This window comes from Anser anser, assembly GCF_964211835.1.
Source record: "Anser anser genome assembly, chromosome: 14".
NCBI lineage: Eukaryota > Metazoa > Chordata > Aves > Anseriformes > Anatidae > Anser > Anser anser.
Window position 1 is genome coordinate 8,521,848 of NC_139735.1, and position 16,627 is coordinate 8,538,474.

Genomic DNA, 16,627 nt, shown 5'->3' on the forward strand with positions numbered 1-16,627 from the left:
ATTAATGGTGATGTTGAATATATTTGTGATATACATTTATGAAATATCATTTTCTGTGGTCATATATGAACTATGAAATCATAAAATATATCAAATATTAAACTAAAATAGGCCTTGATAGCTATGCTAGAGCCCAACTATCCTGAAAACTAACATTACCCTGTGACAGAAAAGCTCCTATTGAGGATTCTTTGCTTTTCCTCTTGTTCTTTGGTATCCTTTTGTTTCTGCATCCTCCTGCTCCTGGCATAGGTGGACAATTTAATGTAAGCAAGAGCATGGCTAAACTCTTCCATGCAGGGATACTTTTTTTAATTTCTACTTTTTCAGTGCCAACAAGACGGAGCTGCCATATTACAAACAAATACTACTAATAGGAATAAATTCCATTATAAAGCTTCAGAGAAGCAAATAGTATGTCAAAAAAAATCATTGGAGCAGATGGACACAAATGCTATTGCACAATGTACAGAACAAAATTGCCCATGTAGCTGAAAGACAATCTTTGCTGTAGGCAGTTCTCTAGGTTACTACATGAGGTAGTACATGAATTAAAACTGGATCCTAAGCCTTGGAGACATTATATGTGACTTAATATATTATTTCATGTCAGCTGATCTACTGTAACTGCCTGTGTATGCCAACTCTGCTTCAACACCTCTCATGCCAGGCTTGGGGAAGTGGTACCACCCTGCAACTGCTGTAAGGGCTAAGAGATAATATATTGACTGTTGCCATAGCTCAGCTGAGGTATGCCAATTTGTTCTGCCACAGTAATCTGGGCTTGTTTCTGAGCCCCTTGTGATCTGTGAAGGTGTCAAAAGTAGCTTGAGGGAAAATGGGGAGAAGGAGATTTACCCATTTGTTCCTTTGCAGCACAATAAAATAGCATGCCAAGCCATCCTTAAAAAAGTTGTTGGTGGAGACATTACCTACTGAAAGATGGAAATATCTTAAGAATGATGTTTTTACCATTCACCATAGCATAGGTCATAGCACGTATGGAACAAGTGAGAAGGGGTCCCACTGTAATAGACCCCGTGCAGGCAGAACAGTAAAAATCCAAATCCCTGAAGAGCTCACAGTCAGCAATGATTAACCAGCCCAAGGGCCTGGGAAGTAGGAATGAAATACACTGCTTAACCCTTCCCTAGTCTGGAAGCCAGTGTAGTGTTTGGCATGCAGCAACTTTCTTTTGAATGTTCAATAAGGTTACCATGTTCCTTTGCAGTTTGCAGTGTTCTTTGTGGGTGTTCTGTGACGTGGCAAACCCTGGACACTTTGCCCCAAGGTGGAACCAAAGTTTATCTGATCAAGACCAAGCTCTACGAAGTGAATATAGCAAATAAATAATTAAATGCAAAACAGAGACAATGAAATTAATTTCTCTGTTTTCACCAAACATTTTACAGTGTTGCTATCCTTATGAGAATGAACTCTGCAAAGTAATGCAGTTTATCAGATATTAGACATTATGTATACCGAAGTACATGCCTACATACTTCACTGTAACAACACATATATATAATGACAATATCTATATAAACCCTATGCATCCGACACATCTTTTTCATTGCTTTACATTGCTATCCCTCCTCACCAAACATCAATGACTGCAGGAGACAGACCTCCCTTCCAATCAATGTATGCACATCTCCTCCTTGAAAGAAGACCATTATCCTATGGTGTTTAGGTGAAAAAGCACCCGATAGGATCTTAGAGTGGTTGTGGCAAAAAAAAGATCCACTGTGATTTATGCGAGGTGCATTGGGAACTGTCTGATGTGAAGTCAGCAGCTGAAGGGCAATGAATAATTCAGCATTAGGATCCGTCACATCATCTCTCTTCCCATGTTATTGCTGTTTTTACGTAATTGCAAAGTGAAAAATAAATTGATGTCATAAAGAAAGCTGCATCATTTGTCTGGAAATACACATAAGAGTTATAGGTACATTTCTGCTGCTTTGTGAGCCCTGTATGATCTTACTGTGTGCAAAATTAAAAATGTGTCTTTATTAACAACTTCTCTAGGGTTAGATGAGTGATCCATGCAGCATGTCATCTTTTACGTTGGTGTTAGCAATCTGCATTGATAGAGCATGATGTCTCTGAATTGCTTCCTTAGAGCACTCCAGTGCCATTGCCCTTGCTCTGTGCTTCTCTAGCAAAGCTTTAACGCAGACCTGGAACTGAGGCGTCTGCCTGTATCACAAGGGAAATTTTGTTTGTTGAACTGTGAACAAAAATAAAGCCAGGTGGCAGAGTTCACCTGCCTCAGGGGAGATTCGGTAAAAGAAGTTGTGTGTAAAGTTGCATTTTTTAAAATCTGTGAATCAAAAAATAAAATAAAAAAATAACCCAACAAAAAGATGGGGTTTTGGTAAGCGGGCATTCATGTACTGCACACGGAGCTCAGTGGCTGGATAGAAATATACATATAGAGATATACACATCTTGTTCTTTCATTGTGTTCTTCTTGCTCAAAGGAAATGGCAAGCAGAGGAACCATTTCAAGGGATGGTTTCCTTGTCTGCGGATTGTTCTCATGTCTGCTGCTGGCTTCCTGCACAAGGTTTAGATAGCATGAGAATCTGAATTGCCCTAAAGTTCTTGCATTTGGAGCTGGAGGTTTGAGTTTTACCTCTAACAGAGGAAGGTCTGAAAAGCAAAGTTCAGATCAGAACCAAATAGATCTCAACATGGGCTGGGAAAAATCTGACTTATTTATTCTTTTTTTTTTTTTTTTTTGATCTCCAGTGGTGGAGAGTGCATTATTCATCATTGCATTTAAGTATGACTTTTGCTCTATGCCTTTCTTACTGTTATTATTTCATGACTGGAGGAAAAAAATGACTTTGGTGTATTTCTGCCTTTTAATCTGGATTGTTCCAAAACATGTCATAACCAGCTCCAGCCTCTGACTCTCCTCTCTACTTATAAATACAGTCCCTCCTCTGTTCTTGACTTTGTCCTTGCCTCACTAACGCAAGGCTGATGTGAGCAAATGCTATTTCTTAGGAAAGTTCTGACTCAACAATGTAAGCTTTTCAAAGGAGAATGAATGCAATCTGTGAACTGAATTGGCAATGCAGACAGATTAGAAGAAATGCTATGCAATACCCAGATCATGCCATTTTAATATCTAAAGATGATTGCTTTTAGGAAGGAGACAATAGGTTTAGCATAGAGGTGACAAAACATATTCTTTTTGCCTTTCCTCTTGGTAAACAAACTTCTTTCAGAAATGAAATGAAGCTGTATTATGCAACAGTGATGGAAAGGGAAAGACATGGCATGGGGGCTGTCCTCCAGCTGATAAGATAATAGGTATTTACCAACGGGAAACAGCGGGCTGCTGAGACCTCCTGATACCTTTCGTATTGCAGGGCTTCACATTCTTTAAGTTAGGTTGTCGAAACTGAAGGGCTCTGTGGTGTTTTGTTTTTTGTTTTCCCCTTCATATTACTCACTTTTCTCAAAGTTCAGGTCAGCTGGAAAAGTCTTCAGTTTTAGGACAAAGGTCCTTCAAAAGTCAGGTTCTAAAGAGACTTGATTAATACTCACAGGTTTATTATTTCTATAAAATGTTTCAGATCTTTGGGTATGCCTTATAGGCTTTCAGCACATGCAATTTCAATTCTTTCTCAAGCACAGTGATAGTGTGAAACATCCTGCACTTGCTTTAAAAAAAAAAAAAAAAAAGGGAAAAAAGAAAAAGGAAAAAAAAAGAAACCTAGAAACCTAAACTATTACAGTCACTTAAGTAAAGAACTAGATTTCTTTTAAGGAATTAAAGTTGCCAAGCTCTCAGTAAGATGGTGAGGTTTGGTGGCACTGCAGCAATTATGGACACAGCAATTTCTTACTGGAGTTAAAATAGGACAGAAAGAGAAAAAGAAGAATATTATAAGTTTCTTTTTGTCTTATAGCTATCTATTTTCTTTTTCTTACAATATTTTTTTTTCCTGCTGAGACTATTACTTTAATGCTGCAGCTGTGGCCTTCCCTACCAGGTCATCTTCTTCTTGCTGGCCCCTAGCCCAGCTTCTCCCAGTTCATTCAGTGCTCTCAGGTCTCTCTGGTTTTCTTTCTCTCTATGGCCTTTCCAGACAACATTAGTAGGTGAGCATCTTCTGGGTCCTGCTCCGTCATCCCCTTCCTCTACTTGCAAAGATAGCTCTGTCCCATCTTTCCTCGTCATCTTCTACTTCCCGGCATGGAGGGATTAGCCAAGGCATCTCCCACTAAAGGATGAAAGGTAAGGGACCATCTTGATTTTCACTGGTCTAAATAACCCTGCACCAATACAATTTTATTTCTGAACTTTCCCAAAGACACAACAAAATGGAGGTCCAACACAGTGCTTACTACAGTGCTAAGTAACAGGAATTACTTTCCTAGCACAATCAAAATATTATTTTCGTCCACAATTCCTGGAAACTTACTGGTAATCGAAGCAAAAATTTCTCCATATGAACAGCCACAAAGTATTTTTCCAAGGAAATAGAAAAGTGACACAGCTAACAAGTAAGAAAAGTTTGTAGTTAGCCTCCAAAGACAGCTTTTTTTTTTGTTTGTTAATGCAATGCTAAAAATAATAATAATGATAATAATAATGCAACCCTGAAAGTGTCCCTTATAATCTCTGGAAAAAAAAAAAAAAAAAAAAAACTGCTTTACGATCTTGAAAATAAAATCTCAAGCAAATAACAACCTCCTCCTGATCACCCCCATACTAACAGTCTTGAATATTTCAGGGACTGTAAATAATGAGGACTCAGTTATCTTCATGGAGACAATGATGTTGTTCTTGAAAACACTTAACTGGGGTCTTGGTTTTAAAGAGGAATATTCCTCAGTGCATTATTGTTGTGAATTGTAAGTGCTGAGTTTCCTAGTGTTTCCAAGTGCATGCTTCACATTAAAATGTAGGGTTTTCTTCTAATTTCTTATCCATTAACGGATAAATTCTACTGGGGTTTTGAATGCAAAGACATCAGAAAAACACATTGATAATTTATTGTAGTTTATAAGCAAAGTTTTCCTGAAGTCCCTTGCATGTATTGTCTTGTACTTTGTCATACAAAAAGTAAACCAGAAGTGTCACCTGAATTCTATTTCATTACATGTACCTTTAACACTGAGGAACTGTATAATTTGATATAGGATGTAGGTGAGAAGAGTCTAATCCAAACCAGTAGGTGATATCAGATTCCTTTTTCTGATGCTTAATGTCTAGCAGTTCCATGAAAAGTTACGTAGATGCTTTCCTGATGTGGATAATAAGGTCAGCTCAAGTGCGTGTTACCTGGACTGTGCTCTTCTGGATCTGTTTGGGATAGTGGAAAAAAAAATTTACTTCTATCTGTTACCAGAATTGTTTTGCACCAAAGTTATTGGGGCAGCGGAGGTGAGGGGAACCAACAGTTCAGCAGTTGTGTTCTCGTGAGATTAATTTGGAGAACAATCATATGTTTCCTATAAAACCTGTTATAGCTGTTGGGGAGGAGACTAGGGAAGGGGTCTTGTTTGTTTTTATGCCTGGTTTAGTTTCAGAGAAACACTTTCCATTTGGACATATAACTGCAGAACGGTATTACTGAAACCTGAACACCAGTGAGCTTACCTGGCCTAGTCTTTCCAGCTCGGTGCAAGTCCCAGGGATAAATAAACACAATTACTGAAGTTTGGTGTGCCAAGAAAAATCTACCAGGACTGACCATCACTGAATCAGAGCTTTGGGAACATAGCCTTTCTTCTTTGACTGTCTGACCGAAGCAGAAACAAGAGGAGGCTGGAGCGGAGGCTTTAAGCTGTGACTTTATTGCTTCTGTTGCTGTTAACATATAGTATTACCACAAATTGCGCAGCCCAGGCTGCTAGCTTTGAGGCTCCACTCTCAGCCTCTGTGTACAGCATTTTCATTGATCCTTATCTAGACAAGCAACTTGTTCTGCTGCTAGGATTATAATCTTCTTTAAGAGAGTGATCATCACAAGCCATGTTCTTTCCTCCAGCGCAAAAATACACACTAATTAAAAATGTTTCTAGGCAGCTGGCACTGGTGTATGAGACTAAGAGAAGTTCACTTCTATGGAGAGGAAGAGGAATCCCAGTAATAGAAGAGTTTATTGTCAATCATTTAAGGTCAACATGAATGCTGCAAGATTTGGGTCTTTTTTTTTGTCTTGCTAATAAGAACCATTTAGAATATGACACTTTAAAGCAAATTCTAATCCCAGAAAACACAAAACAAATGAAACTGGAGTGTTCAGTTCAAGCCTATAATGTGGCATACAAATTAGCGTATAAAAATTAATTAGTATAAGGAGGAGTAACATACTGTGGGCCAAATTCTTTGGTGACTTCAATGGGAGAAGTGCCTGTATACCTGAGGGTAGCATTCAGATGGCCCTTTGATCTTAATTTCTGGAGCTCTAGTGCCAAACTTTATTAAAGATTAATTCTCAGAGCCCATTTTTAGATCACGGACAACCATTCCCAGTGGCTGACGGATCCATCCTGTGGCTGGAGGGATGTTGACTCTACAGACCTTGCAGAAAGCAGCTTCACAAGGGCTGGGGACCTTGGCAGTGCTAAAATGTAGCTTCAGACCCAGTAACCCTGCTTCTTCCAGCAAATTCACAGCTGATTTTTGTTCTCTTGTGACAGCCAAATGGTGCCACTCTTATGGACAGTTAGATGAAAAGGTAAGTCTGTAAACACTTGTCCTGTCATGTCAGTCATGAGTGGACATTTATAATTACAGAAAAAAATACCACACTGCATACAGGCATCTCAGATACGTCTCTTCAATGAGGATTTGCTCATTGATTTTTACTCTCTGTTTTTACCTGGTTTACATTTTTACACTGATCTAAGACTTTATTTCTCTCCTCCAGTCCCTGTGTCTCACACCCATCCCTACCCCTGGGGCTGCTGACCCACAGCTGGGACAAATGCAGAGTCAGCAGCTTGTGTGCCAGTGCCCTCGTGGGGACAGAAGGCTGGCGCATGGGGGAGTAACAACAATAAGTTTTTAACTGGCTTTCCTTTCAGACTAATTCCCAGTTGGGTTTGCAGGATTTAAATCTCTGATATCAGGCAGTTGCCTCCCCTCCTCCCTCAAATGCTTCAATAAGTGTCCGTCCACACCCCCCCCCAAATGATAAATTTGGGTATTTATGTAGAGGTAAAGATATTTCACCATATCCTTGGTGTAGTATCAAATACAGCGTGGCAATATTTGATGTATGTGCTGTCATCTGTCTTCCGGGTAGTACTGTTATTCCTCTTTTACAGATGAGAGGCCAGGGAGGGACACAAAGCTCTCACAGAAATCAAGGGTCAGGTGCCAAAATATTTTTCTGGCTCTCTATGTATATAATTTGACCATGGTGATGTGGGAAAAGGGGGACTGCTTCCAGGCTGGGAAGCTCCTGCAGAAAGTGTCCTGGTGTCTGCTCTCTTGTGCTGGGAGCTCTGTCCCCAGAAAAGCTATCTCATGATCTCAGAGTTTTGTCCCCAGACAGCTCTGCTACAGGTGTGGGGCAAACTTTGTTCTACAACAGGTAGAAATAGATCCACTGCATTTTGTGTGCCCAGCATGGTGAAGTCAGATGGGTGAGATAAGTGAAAACAAGCATCTTTGGAAATATCTGACTTGGTAGGGGCATCATTCTTGCCTGTGAATGAACATTTCACTTGTGTAAGAGAATATTTTTGTCTGTACAATTTTCTGGAATATGTCTTTTATTTAATAAAGGGAGATTTATTTGCTCATCTTTGATTAATGTAATTTGAGCTTGTGACTCTTCCTTCTCCAAATGGTGTCAGAGTAGCTGCAGTGGGTATGGAAGGTCGGAGAGGTTTGGGTGATGCTCTCAGAGTCCCAACAGAGATGTGGTTCTGTGGTTCAAGGGCTGTCCTCTTCTTGTTTGGCAGATAGAGTATTGGATGCTGATCGCACATCCTAGGAGAGTGATCCTGTTCTTCCTTTGCATATCTCCTCAGCTGCTGAGCAGCTGAAGAGCTGACAGAATTAAATTACATTGCTGCTGCTGCTATTAACAAAGAGTAAAGAGAAACTGTTACATCTGGCTCCACTTCTTTGCCAGAGTCTTCATTTAATTGTTTTCTAATTTGAAGAAAACCACAAATGACAAGATGAAACTGCTAGAAATGTAAATACAAGAGTCAAATTGCTCTTGTCAGATTTCTAGTTCACAAACCACGGTAATGCGATTCTGCATATCTGACCAATAAATAAGGGTTGCAGCAAGTGGATGCTGTTGATTTCTCTCTCCGCATTCGCAGTCCCCTCACTCACAGTCAAAAAAAGGTTTCATTTGAAAGAACATCGAAGATGCTGACTTTGAGGATCCAGCCTGACAGCTGCAGACTTCCTCAGTGTATGCTCCAGGACAGCGTTCCTCCTCGGCAGTAAGTGGGGAATCCAGATTGAGCTGGCTGGAAAAGATTTCATTATTTATACTCTGCTACTTTTACAATGATTTTTTTTTTCACCCTCAGTTTTAGTGAGGTAATGGTGAAATATATTTGAAGAATACAGAAAGTTTCACAGGCTGTCGTATGAAGGTTCATCCAATTTCTAAAATGCATGATCTAAAGGCAGTAAAGTAAATCAAAAAGCTCTTGCCTGAAAAGTACAATCAAAGTAGTACCACTGAAGAAAGATTTTTCTTTAGCAATTTTGTATAAAGATTGATCTTCAGACACAAAAATTAGAGCAAAGTATTCCTGAACAGGTAGCTGATGAAGAAATAACGTTTATCCTTTGGAAAGTCCCTGTGAACAACAAAGTAGGTTAATTTACAAGCAGCTTGTTAGTGAAAAATGCAAAGAGGATCTGCAAGCTAATGCTTTCTTTTAAATTAATGTCTGACACTTAGAAAGTTACAGGTGTGATCCTGAGCTCCACTGGGCACATTTTCGCAGTCAAACAATGAAATCAATCCCTACCACGGGATCCCCTGGCTAAACGAACTTCCCAGGTAACGTAAGGCCCCTATATTCCTTTACAAACATGTCTCAGCCGATCGGTGCTGACAGTGTCTGGCAGATAGCTGGCCCTTTTGTGAAACGTCCCCATTGCAGCTTTGAATGACACAGTTGGCCAAGCTGCTGAAACTCATATATTTCCTTTGAAGCTGCCTCATTGTGGAGGCTAACAACCTTGCTAGATTGATCCCTATCTACCGCTTGGGTCAGCTGGCAGGTCGGTTTGAAGGACAGCTTGTTGGGGCTGCAATGTCATGTGTGGGGTGTTATCAAAATGCTGCGTTTCCAATCTGTTTGAGCTCAGTTTGTTTGCTGTGGAGTTGTTGCAGCAAAGCTAAACATTGCTCGTGACGTGACTTAAACACAGAGCTGCAAGGAAGGAGCAGAGCCCTGGGGGGGGCTGAGAGGAGAGCAGCCAACAAGCACCAGTAGAAAGTGCAGCTGTCATGGAAGAGAGAGAAGTTAAAAAGGGAAGGGGAAAAAAAGCCTTGACTGTCCCTCAGGGGCAAGGGCTGCTGTCGTTCCAAATGCCGACAGCTTTCCAAACCTAAACCAAAGCTATAAAATATGAAATATAATGAACAAAAGTTGGCACCCACCCATGTGTAGCTGTCAACCTAATAAAAACAAAACTATCTGGCAGCTGGCACTTAGGTGCTCGGAGATGCCAGCTCCAGACTCCTGCAGAACAGGCCTTGCCTTTGCCTTCTACTTCTGAGTGTTTGCTAGATTTTAAAATGTGCACCAGCTCAGCTCCCACACAGGGCATGAGGAAAAAGAGGCACTTCCATACCTAAGCAGCCATTGCATCTCCAAATGAGCATCTCCAAACTGTATCCCCTCACTCTTACCTGCTTAAGAGGACAAGCAGGTGGTTGAGACTGGATGTTACCATATTTTGGTTCCACCTTCCCTATTTTTTACTGGTTAAGCACCAATCCAAGCTGTCAAGCTAGCCACAGTGAGTGCATCTGACTTGCTTTTGATGTGGGCCACTCGCAGATCTGATGACACAAAGCTGCCAAGGGCAAAACCTCAAATCCAGGACTCTTATCAGTTTCATAAAGCAAATCTTAAAATAAATAAATAAGATTAATTGCTAGATGGTCTATTAAAATATTCAGAAGTGGGATTCATGGGGGAAAGGAAGTGACGAGCCTTTCCTTATACCAGTGTTGGGGTAAGTGTAGGTTCTTTCTACATTAAGAATTAATTCTGGATACTGAGATAGGTTAGTACCTCAAAGCAGATAATGATGATGCCTCTACATCTCCATTGCATTACAGTCAACATTTTACCCTGGATTAAATTTAGGCTGGGTTGGGTATCCTCACTGCACATATGGTTTAAAGAAATTTGAAGGACCAGTCATTAATTTGGACTTTATGCTCCACAAGAAGTAGCCACATTTGGCACGTACCTGGACTGAAGCTTCTCATACAGTTTCCTCCAAAAGGGATCTCGCACGTGGATGAACCACTTTGTGTCTGTTTTTTTTTTTGTTTGTTTGTTTTGTTTTTAAAAGCAATGTATGATACATGGGGATGAGCAAAAAATTCACTTCAGAGTGCCACTGTTCCACCAAACTGAAATACAAGCATAGACACAACCAGGGTGTTGCACAATCCTTTAAGCAAAGAACATGTCGGAATCTGTCATTTGGGAACTTAGCACATTGTGATGCTCTGCTTTTTTAGCCCGTGCTCACCAGGGAGGCTGGCTCCCCAGCTACAGCTGAGAAGCAGACTCTTTTTCAAGTCTACGCTAGCAGAGTGAGGTACTGCGTGTGGGAGGAATCGTGGCAAAACCAGCCCTTTGATTCCTAGGTAATCCTAAAATGTTATACCCACTTTGTGCCCCCACACTCCAGGAATAAATAGCTATCTGCAACCGTATTGCAGGCATATTGTTTTACATTTTCTTTGAAAACTCCTCCTCATTACAGAAAAATCTACCTTGAATGCATCTCACTCTCAGACAAATTGCTTGATGGAATCTCCTGTGAATCTCCCCCTCTGCAGGTTAGAAAGTATTTGTTCATTTTTATGAAGGGCAGCCTCTCGATATTTTGTGCAAACAGGCCATCCCTCAGGCACCTGACACTCATGGCAAGCAGACAAGTCTTTCGGTAAATGACAATGCCCCTGAAGAGTGGAGAAAGCAGCTGGTTACAAACATTCAAGGGCAGACAGCGAAGCTTTCCATCGCAGGGACAACATGTTCATGCCTGGTTGCAACTTCCTCTGCTTCTCTACCAGCAGGCTCAACCATGCTTTAAGGGCCTGGGAGTTGCTCCTCTTTGTAACAAAATAGGTTACTTAGGTGCTGGGAATTCATCAACCATCCCCTCCCAGCTTTCAGTGGCGTTGATCCATTCTATAGCAGTTGTCTCAACAGTTTTAATAGTGTGTGCTCCAGTTGTATGGATCGTCACAAATAAATAAATAAATAAATAAATAGATTCTCCATTGAGAGAAAGTAAGAGGATTTCCTATCATCCTTTTGAACTATAATATTTGCATTGAAAATGATGGTTGGACTTAATAATCTTCCTGGTCTTTTCCAACCTAAATGATTCTGTGATTTTAATATTTTAAAGGCATCCCAAACAAGGGAATTCTGAAAACAGACACTTACAAATGTAGCACTTCTCTGTCAAATCTGAAGTAAATGTGGCATCAAAAGAATGGTAACGAACAATTGGTCCCCTCTCCAACACACACCCACCATTAGATGTGTGTCCACGTACAAACATACATATATAAATACATACAGTTAATCCTATAGAGCTGTTTAGGAGCATTTGCGTGGGCTCAAAGCTTTTTATGGCTGAAAAGAAATTTTCATTAAGCATAACCTATGTGAAGATGTAATCTGTCATAGCCAGCCTAGTAATGGTTAGTTGCAGTACACCTAAATAGGTGTGCTATGTATTGTTTATCTGCCTCTTATATGTAATTAGGGTTGCAGTAGAAAGATTTGCTTCCACTTAACTATGCCTGTGGGTCTGTCTAATGTCTGCTGAGATCCCTGGTTTATGTCACTCATTGCAATTGGGAGTCTATTGGAGTCTGCTCTTGTATTTCCATGTGCTCTTGTGTCAAGAAAATAAAGGAGCAAAAATGGAAGTGTGCTTGTATAGCAAACCTGAAAATTCAAGTGAAACTATAAAGCCGTCCAGTCTAGGCTTAAAGCATAGATCCTTAAAATTGGCATTTTAAACACCAGACATGTAAATCCTTTTTTCTGACACCAGAGACAACCTTTATTTTTCACAAAAGGTAGGCTGCAAACCCCAGAGAAGGGAATTTCAGCATGGAAATTAGATATGAAATATTGGCAGTGAGGGTAACCCACTGCTAGAACCTATTCCCGTGGGATGTGGGAGATATTGATCTCATTTTAGCCCTTTAAAAGTTTGTGTTCATAGTAAGCTACATGTCCCTTACCCTACAAAAGCAAGCAGTGAGAGAAGCACCTTCAGAGTCAATCCAGCCAATCTGTCTTGAGATCTTCTGGAATCTGTGCAGAGGTACCTGCTTTCCTCCACGGGCTGCTGAAGGAGACTTAGTGGCTAATTTAGGTAGCTGACTTCTAGATAGTTGAACTTTAAGTTACTTTGAGTTAGTCCTGCCCATAGAGGCTTTCCTGGTCATGTTTGCTGAACCACTAGCTTCCTGGTTCAAGTGCCTGGATTGCTGACTGCATATGTGGGATGTGCAATACGGCAAGTCACGTCGGATAACAGGTCAGGTAATCACTATGGTCCCTTCCACCCTTAATAATTTCAGATTTGAAGATAGGGCCTGAACTGTCGTAAGCAGTTTGCATGTTCCTTTGAAACAGCTGGAATTGAGAGAGAAGTATGATCCAGAGAGGTGCTGTCTGAAGCTGCAGATGCTTTTCCAGATAGGAGATCTGTATATAGGGAGAGCTCAAACAATGGACCATTCAGGATGGTCTCTCTGGGACAGCACGAGGGTTATTTTGGCTGCAGAAAGAATCTCCTTTGGAGAAGATATTCTTTTCCCACTCTTGAGAAGGGGAGACAGAGCAATGTCACTAGAACAATGCTTTAGAAAGACCTTCTAGGGAGGTTTCTCTTTAGTCCCATTTGAAATGCTAGAAGACCAATTTTTTATTTTTTTTTTTTGCTTTTGTTTTAATGATACATTCTTGCAAGGACTCAATCTGTCATCAGAGGGTGTATGAAATTCCCTTTGACAATTATGGGGGTTCCACCCATAGATCAAAAAAAAAAAAAAAAAAAAAGGGTGGGTGGGGGGAGGAAAGAAAAGAGAAGGAAAGAAAGAATAGCTCCTTGTCCATCAGCAGTCCAAGCCCAGCAGTTCCACTGCGCCAAGGGCTTCACAGCATGTAAGTTTTTGTGATCATTCCCATCAGAAAACAAAATTGTTAGCTAGAAACAACTCAAAAGATTTTGTATGACTAGCGCTTGCACGCACCCAAATTAGTAGCAGGTGTTCTAGCCTATTGTATGTTAGTTTTGTGGTGGAAAAGAAGCGCTGCCAGATCAGACATAGAAGGGGTTCATGTCTCCTTTTCCCCCAACCCATCCTTTAGCTTCCAGTCCGCACAGATCTCTGGCTTGGCTCTCCTGGATGCTTTCTTGTCATCAACACCATCAGTAATGGTTTCCTCGCTTCGGGTATGAGTTGGGTTGTGCTCCATGCCAGAACGCTTTGGAAGGAAATCATTCCGAGTCAGCCTAATGCCATAACAAGCTCTGCAACAGCTGCAGCAGTGATATGCTGGCAAGCTGTGTTGACCTTTTAAAATGAATAAAGAATGACTATTTCCACAGTACATATAACTCTTGTCCCAGCCCCTATCTGTGTGCCCAGACAGTGCAGGCATGCTGCTGAATTTGCAAGGAAACATTTTTTTTTTTCCTTTTTTTTTAATGTCAAATTTTATCAAAGCCTGTAAAATTATTTTGCACAGATTAATCCTCAGAAGTTTAAAGTCAGAATATCCCCCTCTAGGAGATGGTATACGGGCTCTGAGAGGTTAAAGAATTTGGTAATGATCATACAGTACACTTGCAGCAGGCACGAGAATATAAACTGGGAAATCCAGGTCTCAGTTCCCTGTTAATCCAAACTCCTTCCTTTAAAGAAATGTGTACCTGAAGAAACAGGTTGTGTATACGGTGATCCTTCCCAGCAGTTTAGAGGTTTTCCAAGACAAGGCATCAAAAACACAGATCTGTGTTTACCACAGCTGGTAATCTGCCACCGTACCTTGCAGAAGAAAGTCTGTACTGAAAAACTCCAATTAAAAACAGTTTTATAAATAATTTAGGGACTCATCCTAGACAGGAGGTTATGAAGAGACTGTGTGGTGTCCCCAAGCTCCTGGTTACTTGTCAGCTCCCCTGGAAAGGTTTCCAAGAACCTCAGCCCTACAGCAAACCAACAGGGAGACTGTCCTGGTGGTCAGGTCCCTGGGGTACACAGGTACCCATTGCCCTGCAGGAGCCCTTTGGGATGGAATGCAGTATGTCCTTTCATGTTTACAATTTTGAAATTTTAGGATCTTCATTTCAGCATAATACAAAACCCAAATATCAAGCTAGTTTTTTCATCAGTGAGCGCTTATTGATGAGAGCAACCTGGGAGCCTTCCTTTCTATACCACCAGTGATGGTTCAGAAATTTGGAAACCTGGCTGATGCTTTCTGCTCAGTCAGAATCTTACTGTACGACCCAAAGGAAAGCACTATTTATCCACCTCAGTGACTTCTTCACCTCACTGAATCGTGGCCATGTAGTAGTAAGGCATTCAAATTCTAGAACAGTGTAGGGTTGTACAAATGGCCTAGGTATTTTTTTGAAATATACCTACTTCATTGATGTAGTAGGAAAAATCCATCTATTGATCCAAAGCATAAGATACACCATGGTTATGGGGAATAAATACATTTCCATCAGCATACTTTCATACTACAACTACATTCAAAAAAACGTTGATGAAATTGCTACAACTGAATTGTTGGAAATGTGGATTCATTGAAACTACTATTTTTTGCTGTAAAGAAGGTGACTTTAACTGTTAACTATATTTTTTTACACATTTGAAATTAACAAAGTGCCTTCTTCCAATATTTTCCAAATGAAAAAAATAAATTGTTTCTGACTTTTTTTTTGTTTCAAAAGGTCACTCAATGACTCTAAAAAAGTAATAATTGAATTAAATATTTTAGAACAATTTGAGACAAAATGTTTCACTTGGCCTTAACTTTTATCCCACTCACAGCAATTGTCATGTTAGACTTTCATCTCAATTCAGGATACATCTTTTTTTTCTAAAACTCTGATTATCTTCATGGATGAAAAAAAAAAATTCTTGCCCAATATTAATGTCCTCTTAACAGAACAAAAGCTATTTTTCATGAAGATGCACTAAAATCAAGGCTGTTGTCAATGAATCATGAAAGTGGGACTGCTTATTGAGGTTTCCACAATTCTCTAGGAAATCTTATTTTTCTACCTCACTCTGTACAGGCAAACAATGTATGCTGGAGACACTGTGGTCCATATGGAGAGGAATGTTGAACCCAAGCCAGATGTTTGTAAACCTTAACTTTGAAATGTGGCACAATACCACAAGCTGTCAAGTTGTGTAAAAGCTTAAGCAAAGACAAAAACAGAACGTAATATTTACCAGATGAGATTTCTCTGTAATCTTGTTGGAATTTTGGGAGTATCCAACTTTCATGGATTTCGAAATGAGCCCTGTATCATTTTTTCCCCCCTCTCTCTTATGAAGGATAGAGAAAAAAACAAAAAACAAACAAACAAAAAAAAAAAACACATCGTGATAAAAGGGAAACATATTACATGGTCAAACAATGGATATGAGAGGGCCCTGGGCAATTTCAGATGGGTATATATTTCCTTGCAGACTGGATCCCACGGAAGATGCACATTTTTGGCATCATATTTAAATAATTTTCCTGAAAAAAATCTATTTCTGGAACAATTTACTAAATTGGTAGTAAGTAGGACAATACCATAGTATTAACAACATTTTTCATAATGCCTGAATTATTGCAGTAACATATGTTAAAACAGTGCAGGGCTATCCAACATATTTTACATCTTCTGCCAAAAATAATTTAATTCATCCATATAAAGAGATGAGTAAAATATTTCACTACTTGAATTAAAGACATACGACTCAATCCAGAAATAAAATACTAACTCAAGGAGTCTAAGGTGATATTTTTTGCTCTCTGCTGAGAAACTTCTCATCCTTGTTGGTTTCCTGGTTTTAATATTTGCCAGGCCCTGGTATTTCCAAGGTGTTGTTCTCTATGGCACCAGACTGGTGTCTGCTTAGACACCCATTGTGGCACAACATCTAACTCCACTAATTAAAAGTTAAGACCCTGTCTGTAAATGAGATCCCAGAGCTTTTTGCACTGCTCACCTGACCCCAGAGGAGCTGGGTTCTGGTTGAAAAGGAGCTGCTGAGACCTCACCTAGAGCAGTGGGTTCTGAGGACAGCATTACCCACCTTACAGGGAGATTATTACCTCTCAGCCTCAAATTAATAGTGTCTGTTGCGGGGAGCAACTGGTT

At 40.2% G+C, this 16,627-nt stretch overlaps 1 protein-coding gene and 1 long non-coding RNA gene across 4 annotated transcripts in view; one reads left to right on the forward strand and one right to left on the reverse strand.

The window, feature by feature from the left end:
• Nucleotides 1-16,627, forward strand: part of LOC310881596 — an 83,730-nt gene that overhangs the window by 4,100 nt on the left and 63,003 nt on the right. The window contains exon 1 of one of the 2 annotated variants that reach the window (XR_014572464.1): nucleotides 8,338-8,442. The exons of the other annotated variant lie outside the window; for it this stretch is intronic. This is a non-coding gene — a long non-coding RNA (uncharacterized lncRNA). Of the gene's footprint in view, nucleotides 1-8,337; nucleotides 8,443-16,627 lie in introns of those variants that run through there. 2 annotated transcript variants of the gene reach the window in all.
• Nucleotides 8,330-16,627, reverse strand: part of EBF1 (EBF transcription factor 1) — a 312,296-nt gene continuing 303,998 nt past the window's right edge. The window contains exon 17 of one of the 2 annotated variants that reach the window (XM_083799058.1): nucleotides 8,330-8,469. In XM_083799058.1, the coding sequence (XP_083655184.1) occupies nucleotides 8,345-8,469 (125 nt within the window). In that variant the 3' untranslated portion in view covers nucleotides 8,330-8,344. The remainder of the gene's footprint in view (nucleotides 8,470-16,627) is intronic. The other variant, XM_083799062.1, reaches the window with a different exon arrangement.